Below are 18,953 nucleotides of genomic sequence, written 5' to 3'. Positions count from 1 at the left end.
TATTATTCTGAAAAGATACTGCTCAGTTCAAATAAATAGCAGGGAATAACAAATGTTGGTAGATGGAGGAAAATGAAATCAGTTTCTTCAAGACTAGGTCAACATTTTGAATGCCCTCTATGGTGTGCTTTAGGTTCTCATATTCCTAAATCATCTTCTTAAGATGGTAATGTTTACAACTGTAGCTTGGTGACTAGTGATACATGGAACACCATCACTGGATTTATTAAACTGTATATTATTCATACACGGTAAGAATCCTGATGTCAGAAATTTAGGGGGAAATATTCTTCTTTGATAAATGGATGTGTGTTAATAATATTGCCACCAAGATTAATTTTTCACACTAGGATGCTACAATTTTTAGTTTCAGGGATTAATACAACCATCTGAAATCAACCTGGACCTAATAATCTCAGGTGTAAAAAGTATGTTTGGTGTGTAATTCCTTGACAGCACTGTGTTAGTTCTTATGAACTGCAAGCTATTGGGGTTACTTTCAGTTCCCTAAGGAGCATTCAAACTGGTGGATTTTCATGTCATCTGAAACAGAAAATCATACAAGATGTTGATACATTTGCATTACATTGCATGATCTGTTAGTATTAGTGGTTGGCTTCATCATTTCTCAAGCAAAAGCTTATATCTTATTAAGGATACAATTTTTCTGTGTGGTAGTCCCATGCTATCATACTTCATGAGCCTAGTACTATCACAGCCACTGTCGGAGTCATCTTTTTTCTTAAGAAATGTTTCAAATTTACAAGTCACAGATTTCTCAACAGAGCAGGGACATGCCTTATTCTACTCCTCTCAGGTAGCCATGTGTTCCTCCTTTACAGAAGACAGTCATCTATTTGAAGAACTATTATATGACAGTCCTTTATTTGAAGACATTCTCTGTGTTAGGGATGAGCAACAAATGGCTCATGGAAAGTTGGCATGCAGCCCCCCACCGCCAATTTCCGCCCCATAATCTGGCAATGATGCCAATTGGAAAAGATGCCAATTTTGCTTATAAAATTGGGGTGTGCTTGCTGCTTGCAGTGGGGAGAGAAGACCTTGGGGCTGCAGGAGCCTGGGCTCTGCAGTCTCTTTCCCCCAGCTGCTGAACATCTGCTGACAAGTGCCCCGCCTTGCTTACAGGTAAAGCTGCAGCCGGCCAGGGGAAGGTGGGGTGTGCTTGCTGCTTGCAGTGGGGAGAGAAGACCTTGGGGCTGCAGGAGCCTGGGCTCTGCAGTCTCTTTCCCCCAGCTGCTGAACATCTGCTGACAAGTGCCCCGCCTTGCTTACAGGTAAAGCTGCAGCCGGCCAGAGGCAGCGCCTCGGCGCGCGCCTCGGCGACGCGCAGACTTTGCGTCGCACAGAGGAGCCACCCTGTTTTGAAGAACACCAGCCGACCAGCAACCAACAGCAATTTTTCAAAAAACTTTTAATCAATTTTTAAATAATTTTTAATATGTGCCTGGGGAGCTCTGGGGAATATGGGGGTGCCTGCATAACTGTGGTCACGGGTAGGGGGAGGTATGGTGCTGGGGGAGGAACAGGCCAGATGAGGAGAAGAGGGGACAGATTCCTTACAGCTGTCCCCTCTTCTAGTCCTTCCCCAAACCAGATGGTTCCTGGCGGCCTTATCAGCTTGCTCTCGGGTCTGGTGGTGCTGCTGCTGAATGCCAGGTCAGTCCAAAACAAAATCTCTCTCATCCATGATCTGATTGTGGATGAGGGGGCTGACCTGGTATGCATCACTGAGACCTGGGTGGGGGAACTGGGAGGGGTTGCTCTCACCCAGCTCTGCCCTCCTGGGTACTCGGTGCAGCACCAGCACAGACTCGAGGGCCGGGGAGGGGGGGTTGCCGTGATCTATAGGAATACAATCTCCCTCTCTAGGCTTCCTGTTCAGTCGAGTGCTGATCTTGAGTGTCTGTACTGTGTGTTGGGTACTCGAGACAGATTAGGGATTCTGCTGGTGTACCGTCCACCCCGCTGCCCCACAGTCTCCCTGCCTGAGCTGACGGAGGTTGTCTCGGACCTGGTGTTGAGAACCCCCAGGATGGTGGTTCTGGGGGATCTCAACTTCCATGCCGAGGCTGCTGTCTCTGGAGCGGCTCAGGACTTCATGGCTGCCATGACAACCATGGGGCTGTCTCAACATGTCATTGGCCCAACACACGCAAAGGGACACACGCTTGATCTGGTTTTCTCGACTGGGCAGGAGGATGGTGATCTGGAAGTGGGGGAACTAACATCTACCCCCTTGTCATGGTCAGATCACTTCCTACTGAGGTTTAGACTCTCGGCGGCCTTTCCCCTCTGCAAGGGTGGGGGGCCTATTAAAATGGTCCGCCCCCGGAGGCTAATGGACTCCGATGGATTCCAGAGGGCTCTGGGGGATTTTCCTGCTGGTATGGCCGGTGCTCCTGTCGAAGCCCAGGTCGCTCTGTGGAATGCAGAGATGACTCGGGCGGTTGACACGATCGCGCCCAAGCATCCTCTCCCTCTGAGCAGAGCCCGGTCAGCTCCTTGGTATACACCTGAGCTGAGGGCGATGAAGCAAGAGGGGAGACGGCTAGAACGCAGGTGGAGGAAGACTCGTGCTGGGTCTGATCGAACACGGGTTAGAGCTCACTATCGAGCCTACTCTGTGGCGGTGAGGGTGGCAAAGAGGCAGTTCTTTTCCACCAGCATTGCGTCTTCTCAGTGTCGTCCGGCGGAGCTTTTCCGGGTGGTTCGCGGCCTGTTACACTCTGGGCCAGGGCGAGAGATGGTGGAACCCTCGGTAGCACGCTGTGACAAATTTGCACGGCACTTTGAAGATAAAGTCGCTCAGATTCGTCATGAATTGGACACCACACTTAATGCAGCTCCACTAGTAGAGGTTTTCAGAGCGCCGTCCGGTTCAGTTTTATTGGATGAGTTTCAGTTAGTGAGGCCCGAGGATGTGGACAAGGTGCTTGGCCAAGTCCGGTCGACCACCTGTGTGCTTGACCCTTGCCCCTCATGGCTCATTACATCAAATAAGGAGGGGATCGCCGGCTGGGTCCAGGAGGTTGTAAATGCCTCCTTGAGAGAGGGAGTGGTGCCGGCCTCTTTAAAAGAGGCGGTAATTAGACCACTCCTGAAGAAGCCTAATCTGGACCCGGAGGATGTTAACAACTATAGGCCGGTGGCTAATATCCCTTTCCTGGGCAAGGTGCTTGAGCGGGTGGTTGCAGGACAACTCCAGGCACTCTTGAATGAAACGGATTATCTAGATCCATTTCAATCGGGCTTCAGGCCTGGTTTTGGAACGGAAACTGCCTTGGTCGCCCTGTGGGATGACCTCTGTCGGGAGAGAGACAGGGGGAGTGCGACCCTGTTGGTTCTCCTGGACCTCTCAGCGGCCTTCGATACCATCGACCATGGTATCCTTCTGGATAGGTTGTCTGAGCTGGGAGTTGGAGGTACTGCGTTGCAGTGGTTCCGCTCCTACTTGGATGGCCGATTCCAGAAGGTGGTGCTGGGGGATTATTGCTCTGTGCCGTGGCACCTAAGCCATGGGGTTCCACAGGGCTCTATCTTATCCCCTATGCTGTTTAACATATACATGAAGCCGCTGGGGGAGGTTATCCGGAGATGTGGACTGAGGTGTCATCAATATGCGGATGATACCCAGCTCTACCTTTCCTTTTCATCAAACCCAGGTGAGGCAGTGGCTGTTCTGAACCAGTGTCTGGGCACGGTAATGGACTGGATGAGGGCTAATAAACTGAGACTCAATCCAGACAAGACGGAGGTACTGTTAGCGGGTGGTTCTTCTGTCCGGCGAGGTGATGTTTGCCCTGTCCTGGACGGGGTTGCACTCCCCCTAAAGGATCGGGTCCGTAGTTTGGGGGTGCTCTTGGATCCAGAACTGTCACTTGAGGCACAGGTGAACTCAGTGGCAAAGAGCACCTTTTATCAGCTCAGGCTGATATACCAGCTGCGCCCTTATCTGGACAGAGATAGCTTAGCTACAGTTATCCATGCTCTGATAACCTCTCGTTTGGGTTACTGCAATGCGTTATACGTGGGGCTGCCTTTGAAAACGGTCCGGAAACTTCAACTGGTGCAAAACAGGGCAGCAAGGTTATTAACAGGGACTGGCCGGCGAGATCACATTACGCCAGTCCTTTTACAACTTCACTGGCTGCCAGTCCAGGTCCGGGCCCAATTCAAAGTGCTGGTATTAACATTTAAAGCCCTAAACGGTTTGGGGCCAGGTTATCTGAAGGAACGCCTCCTCCCATATGTACCTACCCGGACCTTAAGATCATCTACAGGGGGCCTTCTCCGTGAGCCCCTGCCAAAGGAAGTGAGGCAGGTGGCTACTAGGAGGAGGGCTTTCTCCGCTGTGGCACCCCGGTTGTGGAACGAGCTCCCCAGAGAGGTCCGCTTGGCGCCTACACTGTACTGCTTTCGTCGCCAGCTGAAGACCTTTTTATTCACTCAGTATTTTAACACTTAATTTTAACTTAAATTTAAATTTTACTGTTTTAACTCTGTATTTTAATCCTATATCAACTTTGCTGTGTGGTTTTATCCTGGTTGCGCTTTTTATACTGTATTTCGTAATTGTGTTTTAAACTGTTGGGTGTTTTGCTGTGGTTTTAATTTTTGTGAACCGCCCAGAGAGCTTCGGCTATTGGGCGGTATAGAAATGTAATAAATAAATAAATAAATAAATAAATAAATTATAACAAGCCAGGCACCTTGTTTTAAAGCAAAATTTACCATTTTTCCTCTCTTGGTAATGCTTAAGTGGACACCCTAGGTGCAGTAGGCCTCTTGTTAATTTGCATGGAATGTATCAACAACAAGGATAAGCAACCATTTTAGGCTGTGGGCACGTTTGGTAATCTGAGAAACTGTCTTGGGCACCACCACAAAATGGCTGCCAGGTGAGGCATGGGAAAGGACAAGTAATTTGCCCCAGAGACTACATACAAGGCAAAGGTGGAGTCCTAGTCCCAGTAACCTAAACCACTCCTTTGAACCCAGAATTTTCAGTACCAGCAAAAACCTATTTCATAGCAATCCCAGCTGCTCGTAAGAAAATGTGTAGTTTTTAATTTATTTTTAGAGTGGGATGGGTGGGTGCCAAGAAAAGTGTCTGGGGGACACAAAGGTGCCGACGGGCATCACATTGACTACCCCAATCTACAATACAGTATTGCCAGAACCTGAAATGCCACCTTTAACTTCACAAACAAAACTGCAGCACTTCCTGGCCCATTCTTCAATTGGTTTTTCTCACAGCCTTCTTATGGGGCACAATTATTGTACTACTGGCCATAGATGGGGAGAATGGTGGACCAAGAGGATCAGAGGAGCAGTAGGACAGGAAGCATAATGGCTTAGTACTCCAGTGCAATTGAAGGCACAAGCACCGCCTTTGGGAAGACATCTGCAATCCTACTAGTCTTCCCTATGACTTCCTTTTCAAAGTTGCATGCTGTTATTTTCTTCCCATTAATATTTCTATTAATATTTTTCTTTTTAAAGAAAGAAAACGTTCTTTACCGTGTGAGCAGCTGCAGAAAGGGGTGTGCGCTGAACTGGCGTCCTCCTGTGACTGCGGTTATCCCAGAGCACAATTTGGCCAGAATAGGTCCCTCCAACAACCAGGTTGGGATGAAAGCGGGCAAAGCAGACAGACATCACAGAAGACTACAACAACAAGAAAAAATGGGTAGAGAAAGATGAAAAGGCTTTATTTTAATTGTAAGTCTCCTTTTGTTTCCATTTAAGAAAATAATCCTAGAATTAATATTCTGAGACAAATATTTCTTTGATGTCTCATTCTTTGGAAACCCAAAACTTTTAGAATGATAGGGTGTTTCACACATATATATTGCTTGGTGGCTTGGTTGATGTAACTCATTTATATCCCATCTTCCCACTATTTAGGGCTTTAAAAACAGGTCACTGCCCTTCCCCACAGGTCACTGACTGTGTTTTTAAAGGTATATCCTAAACAATTTAGTTGTTGACATTCTCAGCAGGAGCGGGCTTCCACATGTAGATCTTCTGTTCTAGTACAAAGCAAAGGATTCCCATCCTAAACCTGATGTCTTCTCAGGATCAAGCTATCTTGGCCTTGGATTTGGGTGAAGATCAATCCCTCCCTGGAAACCCCCAGACCAAATGTGAGAGTAGAGCAGATAGCAATGTCCCGGTGAGGAGGCCAGGGCTGGTCCTGCCACACAGTTCTTCCCTCAAAAGACAGCTCACAGTTGTCTTTCTTCCTTTCCAATGTTCTGGCTGCCTTGGTCTCAGCAGTGAAGCAAAGTGCAACCTCTCCCTGGAAGCTTCACTCATCCGGACCAAATCCAGGAGCAGAGCAGATAACAATTTCCAGGTCAGAAGGGCATGTGTTTCACTTGATTACTCAACACTCAATCACTTATGGATGACTATATGAAGAAACTCCATTGAACACCATTATGTTTGAGTGCTGGATTGGGGGTGTCTTACTTACACATGCAAGCCATCACTGGATGCTGCATTTCCCAAGTGATAAATAGGTATGTGTTGAACTGCCTGTAAGAACCCAAATGACAAAAAAATTGGTGTGTGTCAAACTTCGATTTTTATCCTTTTCAAAACAATCTTAGAAAAGGACATTGAAACTCTGGTTTGTGTGAGCCAGAGCCAAGACTGTGAAATTAGGGGTGTGCACATTTTATCATGTCAGTTTCATACAGTAATCACTGTTTTTGAATGGTCCACTCCGAATCCTTGTTTGTAGGGGTGTGCACGGACCCCCCCGCTGCGCTTCACTTCCAGATCTGCGATTTGCGGATCGGGCCACTCCGCCCCGCCCCCGCTTCGCCCATGTCCGCTCTGCTCCGCTGTGGAGCTCCGGATCCGGATCGGAGCTCCATTTCCCCCGCCCCCATAGGCTTGCATTAAGCTAAAAAAGTATACAACTTTTTTTCTGTGAAAGTTAGAAACCTCAAGTTTGGCACCATGACACCTCATGGAGGTATACGCACGCACGCCAAGACTCAAGGCAATCATCATCCCCTGATCATCCCCATCATCCCCTGATTTTTGGGGAATTTATGAAAATCGGGCACCCCATTCACACCCCTTTCAATAGCTCCATCAATTTGTATGTGAAAAATCTCAAACTCGCCACCATGATAGCTTATCCAGGGATACACACGCATGCCCAGACTCAAGGCAGTCCCATCATCCCCTGATTTTTGGGGAATTTATGAAAATCGGGCACCCCATTCACACCCCTTTCGATAGCTCTGTTAATTTGCACGTGAAAAATCTCAAACTCGCCACCATGATAGCTTATCCAGGGATACACACGCACGCCCAGACTCAAGGCAGTCCCATCATCCCCTGATTTTTGGCGGAGCTTAAACCTGCAGACAGCTCAATCGGGCCATTTCAAAGGAAATCCCAACATGCCATGAATTGGGGAGTAGAGAGATGAATCTTCTTCCACACTTGAAAAATGGATTTGGAACTTCCAAAAGTCTAATTGAGTGCAGGAAGGACTTCTCCCCGAGCCAAAGCCAGACACACACAACATCCCTGCGAGGAGGGCAGGGGAGGAGGGAGGGAAGGCAGGCAGGCAGCAGACATTTCTGGGGGCATAAGGAAGTGAGCCAAGGATAAGCCAGTAATGCATATAAAATGGAATAAATAAATAAATAAATAAATAAACGAAGGAGGGGTGGAATTAAAAGCAACAGTGTTGCTGAATAAACAACAAGAAGAACTTTTTTAAAAAGGCTATATCTGTCTTTTACCAGTAATAGGGAGACGTGCCCAGGGGAGGGGGAAGCAGCTGCCAATTTGACTGGTCCTAGTGACCAGTCTTTTAAGAAGCAACGCTGTCAGTTCAACTCATGAAAGCCATTGCTCCACCACAAGAGCTCTACTGAGGAGTAAAGCTGTCACTTCAACTCATGATAGGCATTGCTCCACCGGGTTACTCTCTTTGGAGGGCTCTGATGGCCCTCCAAGTACAGGAGAGAGTGGGGGCACGTCCACATGGGATGCCCTAGGGGAGCTCATCCCCTTGCACCACATGTATTCAGTTGTTCCCCAAAGTTAGGGTGGGTAGCACTGCTGTGTGTTTTCCTATCTGTTAGTATGATTTCAGGTTGTATTTGTGCATTTGGTGGAGCTACTGTTTTAAAAAAACACTGGGAAAACTCCGTTCAGAGTAGAAAGAGAAGTTTCCCAGAATCCCAAGTTACCCGTTTTGCCTATCCCCTCCTCCAACTTTGGGATCATGTGATCATGACCGGGAGTTGACTCTGCCCCTCAGCCCTTCGGAAAAGGTATTTTTCCTGTCGGTTTTTAAAAAAATTCTAGCAAGCGAACCGCACCACGCAGAGAGCTGAGAGTAGGCTCAAAATAACCCCCATCCACGACTCTCTAAGCACAAGAAAGATAGCTTCAAAAACAACACAGTTATCCCCCTTTCTTTTCCGCAATGCAATCCTATGGGCGAAATGTTTCAAGATGGCGATCGGACCGGACCGCGGAAAGAGGAGCGCTCCGAAAATGGCCGCTTCTCTTCGCCTTGCTTCTAGGGGTCCGCGGTCCGCTTCTACTCCGCCTCTGGGCAAGGTGGACCAGGCCAATTCGCTCCTGCTTCTGCGCTTCTAATCGGAGCGGAGCACATGCCTATGTGAAATAAGAACACCCACCTAACATCCCTGATTCCCTTTTAAGTCCATTAAAAGTTTCATGTGTTCCTCTGATTCTATTAGTTCCTACCTCAACACCAAACCCATTAAGATCTGCAGTATTATCATTACACAATGGTCAAGTGCAACATAAAAAATATGGTTTTCATCATTTTTTCAAATGGTGCCCCTTGTCACAAGTTTTTCTGCAGAAATACCCATTGTGACAGTGGCACAGAAAGCAAAGAGCCCTTAAAAATCAGCGATTGTGCAACTGCCATTCCATTTTGACAAATTGCGACAACTCTCAAAACCCAGATCTAATGCATTATCTTTTCATATCAAAGCTTAAAAAGAGTTGTTTTAATCAGACCACCACACGTTTCACCACTAATGACAAACCCTTTATGGAAGTGACAATAGGTGGAGGATTTTCAAACCCAATAACTTCAGTGCTGGTTACACTCTTCCAAGCGGCTGTCAGGCTTCACTGATGGTTCGACAGAAATAACCCTGGCTACTCCACACACAAGCAAAAGATACCTTGAAGAAACCAGCATGGAGGCTTCTTCAAGAGACATTGAAGTTACATGTTGCTTTTCCTGAGTAATGGGAAGTTCAGGAAAGCCTATACAGAGATGGGCAACCTGTGGCCCGCCCAGATATTTTGGCCTACAACTCACATCAACCCCAGCCAGCATAGCCAATGGTCAAGGAAGATGAGAGCTGTAGGCCGAGACATCTAGAAAGCCATGTACACTGCTTTACAGGTTTGTTTCCAAGGAAAAAGCACGCCGGAGACTCCCGGACCCTGATCTAGCAAGGGAGATCTGTCTGTAGAGCTAAGGCAGACGTGCATCCAGATTGCAAAGCTCTTCCGGGGCTCCATGAACTTGATGGATGTGTCTGCCTAAAGTTCCACGTCAATCTCTCTTTGGAATGATTACATGGCACATCAGTTTCATGTCATCTTCCTGTCTAATACATGCATCCTTCTAATGTACAAAAGCTCCAACAACTGAATTACCAGATCATATCAGTATCACATTCAGCATGTGTTCCACACGTGTGAAACTGGGAATGAAGAACAGATATACAAGAAGAAGAAAAAGGAGAAGGAGAAGGAAAAGGAGAAGGAGGAGGAGGAGGAGGAGGAGGAGGAGAAGAAGAAGATGAAGAAGAAGAAGAAGAAGAAGAAGAAGAAGAAGAAGAAGAAGAAGAAGAAGAAGAAGAAGAAGAAGAAGAAGAAGAAGAAGAAGAAGAAGAAGAAGAAGACGACGACGACAATCCTGGGTTCTGTTATAGCGGAAGAGGTTCCTCACTAAATAAGGCAATGGCTGAAGAAGAAGGAGCACTATGTACTTGCGCTGTCAATTTGCCATAATCAGCAATGGCAGCTTTGGGTCTATGCCAGTGTGATTTGGTTGGGTTACATTCTTCTGAAAAGTCTATTCATTTGGTACTTTTTAACACTAGGGAAGAAATAGCCCAAATTAAATAGAAGTGATTATCTTGCTTATTTTGAGGGTACATACTAAGCTTTCCACAGGCTTCCAGCTGGCTGTTGATGGAACAGAATGCTAGACTAAATGGACTCTTGGTCCAGTCCAACAAAACTCTTGCTGTGTTCTCTTATTTCTTTTTTGCCCTGCCTATATATCACTGTGTACAGTACTTACAGCTCTTCAGAAGTTCATTTTGTGCCTTGTGAGGCTGTTTTTTATTTTGGAAAATTAATGCAGGCCAGATTTGGATTAGTGATGGCACATCCCCTTAACTGCAGATGAATATGCTCACAACAGCTAGTCATCTGCATTATCATCGATGAAAAGCCTGCCCTCGGGACCCACATCTGACGTACACATGGAGAGAGCGAACTGGCTGCATATGCTGGTCTTCATGTATAGGGATGGCTTTCTGCCAGTCATTGGCTGGGCCCTTCTGGAGAGGAGTGTTAAATAAAAATTACTCTAATATGAGATTTAGATTTACATTTGGTGAAGTGTCTTCTTCAGAAATCTCTCTCCCTGGGGTATTTTGTGGGCCGTGAAATAATATTTCAATTGTGGGCTCTGGAAATACGAAGAGTTCAGAAATATTTCCAGCTACAGACAAAGAAAACAACAATCTAAATATAAAAGAAGTACAGAAGTGGTCAATGCTAATCATGATTTGGGGTGGGAGGTGGACATGGTGGCCTCTACAACACCATATGGTGTCAGAAAGAGCCTAGAGACATCTGGAAAAGGCTGAGCTATTTCAGTCCTTTTTGAGCCCATGTAAGATATCTTCAGTGGGTCATAAAGAACTAAACTCTAGAATTTAGTTTCCAAAACTAGATTTTCTGGATACTGAATAAAAAAGAATGGACATTTGAAATGGATCGCAATGAACAAAACTCCAGAATCTAGAATTTAGATTTTCTAGGTACTGGAGGAGAATGATCTATTTGATTGAGAGTTGTTGTTTTTTCCAGGTCACTGCCAAATGGAACAAAACATTTTAATTTTTAGCTTAGAGTTAAGGTGCTTCCAAACAGAGGTCTCCTAATACTACCAATCAGAAGGCAATGTGCAGTAATTTCATATTTTTCTCCTTAACAAAGAAGGAAAAAGACAGAAGCAGCAGTGGGAAAACACAGGAGAGTTATGTGTCAAAGTCAATGGGCTTCTTTGAACAAGCAAAATAAGGCGTGCACATGACTAGCCACTCATAGAAGTTTGCGGGTCCTTTTGACGATGATGTGAACTTCCTGTATGTCTCCCACTCCTTACCCTAGTTAATCCGTTTAAAAAACAAACAAACTTGGATATCCCAATTCTTCTGACATGTGTTGCGATTTCCTACTGTATGCAGGGGAAGTTGCACTACAAAACACCTACTAGAGGCCGTTGTCCCATTCAATACTATTAGCAGCAAAGTTTTCAGTTACAGACCACATGGTCACCCCTCTCCTCCCATATAATTCAGCTCATTGCAGCTGTGTAAGAAGAGCTGGAATCAAAGCGCCAATATGCGGATGCAATTTCCCTTTAATCTAAAGAAGCCCATTTTTGAAAAATTCCATGAATGAAGCAGGGTAATGGCGCTTGACTTGATAGACAGATAAAAAATTATGCATGATGTGGAGAATGTGGATAGGGAGACATTTTTTCTCCCTCTCCCATAATACTAGAACCCAGGGTTATACCATGAAGCTGATTGGTGGGAGATTCAGGACAGATAAAAGGAAGTACTTCTTCACGTAGCACATAGTTAAACTCTGGAATTCACAACTACAAGATGTGGTGATGGCCACCAAATTGGATGGCTTTAAAAAGGGGTTGGATAAATTCTCGGAGGAAAAAGCTATCAATGGGTCTTAGTTCTGACAGCTAAGTGCAATCTCCAGTATCAGAGGCAGTAAGCCTGTATAAACTAGTTGTTGGGGAACATGGGTGGGAGAGTGTTGTTGTACCATGCCCTCTTTGACGGTCAACAGCTTGTTGGCCACTGTGCTGGACTAGATGGACCCTTGGTCTGATCCAGCATGGCTCTTTTTATGTTCACTTTAAAAGTCTCTTCAGGAAGCACCCTTATATAGGAGAAATTGATAAAGCTTTACAAAATCATGATAGATGTAGAGGTATATTATTCCCTTTCCCACAAATGTATTGCTGACCAATGTCAGAGACAGGGCTCTAACTGGACTATAGGGATCAGCACGCCAATTTTTTTGTGTGTTTTCGTTTGGTTTTTCACCTTAAAAATATATTTAATGTGAAGTACCAAATATTTCAAAGCGAAAGGCATCAAACATTTATTTCAATAAAAAGCAGAATCTTTGTGATTATGTCTCTTCAAAAGTGATAATTCTTCCAGATGTGGGCAGATTTAACTCAGGCTGCATTGTCTTATCTTCTACCGAAGAGCTATGGAAGGATATCAGAAAAATTTTGGAGCTGGAAATTATTTGTGGCATCACGGGGGGGGGGGGGGGAGGGGGAACACCAGCTTTTACTAAAATAAAAAATAAAAAGTTGGTAGCCTTTGCATAGATTTCTTTTAATCAAAAACAACAACAAACACTTCAAACCAAATGTCAAAAATCCTATTTAATTAAAAAAAAAAGGAAGTTTATACTTCCACATGGCATGTGTTGACATCTGTCCCTTTGATTTACAAGAGCAAGGACTGGAGGAAGCGGATTGCTTTATTCAAGAGAAATAATATAGGAAAGGAGGGCGATTTGACAGGAAAGAGTGTAGGCTGCCTTAACTTCAGTGCTTGTTAAAACATGAAGGATTAATGGTAAAAAGGGAGGGGAGAATTGTGAATGTCTCCAGTTGAGGATCTTCAAAAATGTTTGGGGTTTCTAAGAATGTCTCAGGCAACCACATGAAAAGAAACGCAGCCACACAGCTCTCTAAATCCAAAACTGGTACCGCTCTACTTATACCATCAAACCAACTGACTTGAAATAGAGCCACAAATTGAATTTATTTTTTATTGAAAAAGTACTAAGTCCTTGAAAGGAGGAGAATGGTGTGTCAGGAAATCCAGAGACTTCAGGGCAAAGTTTATAATGCAGGTATGCAGCAGAACTACTGTTCAAGTGCACTGTATCTCTGCTATGGGGAGCGTCAGATCCCAATCTCTGTGTTTTCCAAAGAACAGCCATTTTCTTCACATACAGTCTGCTTTAAATGGAGCTTCTGAATCCTAAACAAGGGAAAGGGCAAATGGATGGAACAAATAAATATTCATATCTGCATCCATCAATCATCTGTGAGAAAAATGTATCTGAAATTCAGTCATTTGACCACCATGGTAACAGAAAATTGGAGTGTATGTCCCATGCATCTCAAGAGAAACCTGGAGGGTTGTATGTGGAGAAACCGTCCCTGAAACCAAGGAAAGTTCTGGAAGCCTGAATCCCTGGATGTGTAGAGAAAAAGTTATCAAGGGTTGTGATAAGAAGTACAAAGAGTAGTCAGGGATGTTTGCATCACTGGCTAACAAATAACACTTCTGTTGCTCTCATAAACTGGGTCACTGTTATCCCTCAGAAAATAATCTGCCAGAGCTGAACTGATGGAATAGGCCTCAAAGATACATTACACTATTTAATAATAAAGATCACTCAAATATATCACATGTTTAAAGTGCTATATATACATTATCTCTGTCATCTTTATAATAACACTAATAATAATAATAATAATAATAATAATAATAATAATAATAATAATAATAATATACGCTATACTACCTTAGGCTACTATTATTCTCATATTGCAAATGGCAGTGGGGGAGGTCTGAAGCTAAGGCCACGTAGTGAGTTTGTGGTTGAGATAAGATTTGAAGTTGGTAGCTCTCTTATCCCAGCGCTTTTCTTTTTCAATGTGCATTTTCACAACAGACACTTCCCCAGATATCTGTGGGTATTAACATTTTAAAAAAATCAGAATCATAACAGCATACATAATATTTTTTTTGATGGCATGTAGATTGGCTCACTTGCTTCACCCCATCATAAAAGTGATTTTAAACTCATTCCATTTTTTTTATCTGCCAGGATGGGGGACGGAGGGGTTTCCCTCCCATCTTTTCATACACAGGCCAATCTAATGACTTCAGGGTCTTCTTTTTTTCTTGGAAGACTTAAGGACAGAATCACTGAGCTCTTAGACTTGCATCATTCTTTTCATTTCTATGGGCTAGTACCAAGACTAGAGGTTAGTGTATTCCCATTTTATAACTTGCAAACCAACATACAGTTCCAATAATTCACAAATTAACAAAATTTTCAATAAGAAATAAAGCGAACTGAGTTTTGATGAGCACCATATGGAACCACATAGAAGGTATTTTAGCATTCTGTACAATATGTTCCAGAAACATCAGTGCAAAGATACAACTTTGTTTTTAATCTTACAAAGAGTAGTCATGCACATCTCTGAGGAGTCCTGACATTATTTAAAACCACAAATTTAAGCAGAAGCACACCATGGGTCATGTACAGCAGCTTTAAAAATTCCCTCCTGTCCTTCTCAAGTCATGTTGCATGGACGTGTAGTCAGTCAATAGACCAAATGTCTCAAACAAGCAATTTTCTTTTATAAAAGACAGAAAAACTGGAAAGCAGCAACCATTAGGGAAAATGTCTTATTTTGCCACAGTTAATTGATAGGAAGCAATGCTTCTTGCACCTTTTAACTTGCAGCATGTCCACTGATACAACAATAATAATAATACATCATTTTCTTTCTTTTTTTCAAAGCCAGTCATACAATGCCACAATTCTCACTCTTCATTTTTGTCAAAAAATCTTTGATTGAACGAAACATCTGGTGTTAAAAGGGTTAAGTACAACACAGGTAGCTACAAAGGAAGCTCTTCAGCCTGTTAATGAACTCCATTCTGCCCTGGTGAGACCACCCTCCTCTTAAGTAAGTGGTAACTCAATCCCTGTGTTAACTCAGTTGGGTTTGGGCTTCCTCCAAGTTATGGAACTCGGTGTGATAAGTCATAATGAATTGTCTGTAATAATTCAAAATGTGTCTGTAACTAAGCTCAAACAAAAGTTTGGCTATACAGTTCCTTTCTAAACACTTTTACTCTTCACTTCTTCCAGATTGGAACGAAATATTAAAATCCTGAGTTAGCTTCCGTTTACCTCAGGGATGAGTTTTTTTGTTGGAATCCCTAATGCATTACATAAGACACTAACAAGCGGCATAGTAAAAATACTGATGAATGTTATTTGTCTGTCAGATGTCATAGGAACACCTCTTCCTCACACTATGCAAACTTAATAGGTAGTAACTCCATGGGACTAGTTTCTGAGTAAACCTGCTTAAAATCATGCTACGTAGGCCATATAGACTAGCTACCTCACCTGCTACCCTTGGTTTATCATTTGCCACTCTTAGCAGCCTTTGGCATCCCGTTCTCAACCACTACGTTCCTTTATGATATTCCATATGTTTATTATCATAAGGATATGTGACGTCTTGGATAAGGGGACTGGCAGCATCTAAGAACAACACAAAATTGCACTGGAGCAATGGGAAGGGAAGTAGAGAGACGAAGGCCTGATGTTTCCTATTAGTATCCTATTGAAGATCAAGGTACATGACAGCCAGTGTAGTGTAGTGGTTAGAGTGTTGGACTGGGACTCAAGAGATCTGGGTTCTAGTCCCAACTCAGCCATGAAGCTACAGGGTGATTTTGGGCCAGCCACTGACTCTCAACCTAACCTATTGCACAGGGTTGTTTAGAGGATAAAACCGAGAGGGGAAGGATCATGGAAGCCGCTTTTGGGTCCTTGCAATAGGTGAAAAAGGCAGGATATAAATGCAGCAACAGCAACAACAATAAAATATGTCCTGTGTTAATGCCCTGAAAGACCCAGGAAAGATCAATAAATATATTTGTCTAGTACGTATATGTTTCATTTGATCAAAATTGTGCTGGTGCAGAAATATGCAAGCTTTTCGGTTACACAGAACTGTTCATCTGGCAGACTAACAAGGTAGCTAAAGAAATACAATATAAATGCATTATCTAACATGTTGGCCTAAAAGGAATATGTAGGAGCTTGTCTGTGTTTCTGCACACAAAAGCTGCTCTAATAAATTTTATTTGTTTTGGATTTTTTTATTGTGGAAAGAGCAAGTATTGCATTCTAATGTCTGTGCCAACACGTGATCTAAAACCTGTTGCTGCTGCTCTAATCTTCTCTGAAAACCAAACTGGACTCTGATGGTTTCCAAACTACAAGGCCAACTAGTTTACAAATTACGTACAATCACTGCAGTCATCTAAGTCCCCCTGTGTGCAGAGTTTGGTTGAACCTTAAGACCTTATCAATGATCTGGGCAATTTTAGCAAGTAGCCCAGAGGAAATCTAACGATAGATAAGCACATGTTTACATTCCTTGCTTTACCCTAATTGTTTCTAAGCGACTGACATTTGCTGCTCTTCAATCTGTGTCACTTGGGCACACTTCTATCAGTTCACTGTCAAAATAATTACAGTAATCTCTTCTTATCTTTTGATTTAATTATAGCTTATGGGGAAGACTGACAGACTATTATATTTGCCCAAAGCCATCCCTTCCACTAATGTATCATTTACAAGTCGTGTCAGTGAGTAATTAGAAATAATCTAAAATTAATTGAACATTGCATTGAGCTATCTTGATCGTTTGGGAGATAAGTATAGATAAGTAAAACCCAGACATGCCAGTAGCATAGACCACTCCATTTGAGGAGGGGCAATAAAACATGTAGTTGTAAAGGCAGTGATAATGGTTTCTACACACACCCCTCCAAACACACCGACACATACCTAGTTACAGAACTACAGGGCCCAGTAAGGGAGAGAAGAAACAGTAGGGCCATAGGGATATAGAGTCACTCCAAGCGGATTACGGGAATTTTTATTTTATTTTTTATTAAGCTTGGGGTGGGGGAAGATGAAAGAATACAGAGAAAAGTAAGCACAGAATATCATAAATGGAACCATATGCCCCCTCCCACACACTGAGCTCCACTAGCAACGACTTTTTGCAAATGCCTACTACTGTAAAACGGTGGCAACAGCTACGAAGACTTTTCAGTTTAGCCCCAAGAATGAGAAACCATCTGCCGCACAAAACCCACCAAATAAAGGAAATTGGTCTGTTTAAGTGACCCTTGGAAAAGTTTTTATTCAGGTTTGTTTCCATCTAATGATCATGCCAGTTTGGGTGGTAATTACCGTTCGCCACTGCTATTGGAAAGTATTTGTTTTGTTTTGTTTTCATTGTTTTATTGATGAGATTATTGTTTTCACATTTCTTTGGGTATATTTTATTGAAAGCCACTTTAAAAATTTCCTAAATAAATAAGTCAATAATAAACCAGGATGACAATCCTAGTCATAGATGGCATTTTCTTCATTTTTTTAAAACTCTGTTTCAATGAATAATAAATAGGGACACAGTTTTTTCCAAGTCTATTCAGCCTAGTCATTAACAGTTTAGGCTTATACAGTAATAAGCACCAGAGCCATTGTAGATGCTAAGACTGATGTAACATGCTTGATGATCCACCCCTATCAGGAGATAAGCAATAGAGTTCTTCATCTGTTGAAGTTTCCAAGCATCCAAGGCTCATAGAATCATAGAATAGCAGAGTTGGAAGGGGCCTACATCGAGTCCAACCCCCTGCTCAATGCAGGAATCCACCCTAAATATATAAAATCATGTATGATGGCAGAGCTGGCATCAAGGGCAGGTATGGTCAGGCACCTACCAAGGACCTGCACCACCAGCAGGAAGTACTCCCTGGAGCTGCATTCCTCTTCACCATGGCAATCTGCATGTTCATCTGCCTCTTTCTCTGACCCAGTCAAAGGTGGTGGTGAGGAGGAACAGTAGATGCTACTACCTACTTGCTTTCTGGCTCTCTTCCTGTCAAACAGGCAAGTGGTAGCAGTGAGAAAGAGGATAGGGAGTAATAGCAGCTGGTGACAATGGCAAACTGTTCACACAACAAGCTAACCTACACTTAGTGGTTGAGTGTGGGTTGTTTTGAACCATGGGTTGTTTGCTGAATGGTGAGTTAGCATGTTGTCTGAACACAGCACATTTTCCTCAGGGTGGGTTATTGTGTTGTCTGAACGTGGCATGTTTTCCTCAAGATGGATTATTGTGTTGTTTGAATGCAGCCACACTACACCATGTAGTGTGGCTTGTTAACCACCCTAAACCTCCCACCAACAAACTATGGCTTGTCAAGGTGGCTTGTTCCAAAACAAATAAGCCACACCACATGGTTAACAAGTCACCCTGGCTGTGTTTAGACAACCCAATAACACACCCGCAACAAACAACCCACAATTAAAAACAATTCACACTCAACCACTGAGTGGGAGTTAGTGCGTTGTGTGAACAGCCCCACTGAGGGAAGGGGCCCACTGAGGATATCTTTTCCGAGGGCCCTTGAAATCCTCAAGCTGGCACTGTATGAAGGTTTCTAGGTCCACATTTATTGGGGGGGGGGGAAGGAGCTGTAAACATCTTGCTAGGTGGACTCAATAGAAAACAATCTTTGCCACAACCTAGACATCCATGTGTAATGATGGACCCAGTAGCCTGTGAGATTTAGTGGGCAAGAAGTTCACAAAAGCTAATATCCTGCACGTCTGCTGATGGAGAAGTGTATCGATGAATATGAGAAGAATACTGGTATCCCTCTCCTTGATCCAGACATTTGTGCAGTAGCTGGATCTTAAGCCTCTCCAAA

General features: G+C 43.6%; 1 protein-coding gene across 6 annotated transcripts in view; it reads right to left on the bottom strand.

The window, feature by feature from the left end:
* Nucleotides 1–18,953, bottom strand: part of DYNC1I1 (dynein cytoplasmic 1 intermediate chain 1) — a 235,578-nt gene that overhangs the window by 68,165 nt on the left and 148,460 nt on the right. For all 6 annotated transcript variants that reach the window (XM_063123101.1, XM_063123117.1, XM_063123132.1 and 3 more), the window contains exon 11: nt 5,542–5,688. In XM_063123101.1, coding sequence (XP_062979171.1) covers nt 5,542–5,688 — 147 coding nt within the window. The remainder of the gene's footprint in view (nt 1–5,541; nt 5,689–18,953) is intronic.

This window comes from Elgaria multicarinata, chromosome 1 (genome assembly GCF_023053635.1).
Source record: "Elgaria multicarinata webbii isolate HBS135686 ecotype San Diego chromosome 1, rElgMul1.1.pri, whole genome shotgun sequence".
NCBI lineage: Eukaryota > Metazoa > Chordata > Lepidosauria > Squamata > Anguidae > Elgaria > Elgaria multicarinata.
Note: the sequence above shows the minus strand (reverse complement) of the source record. Positions and strands in the feature narration are given on the sequence as shown.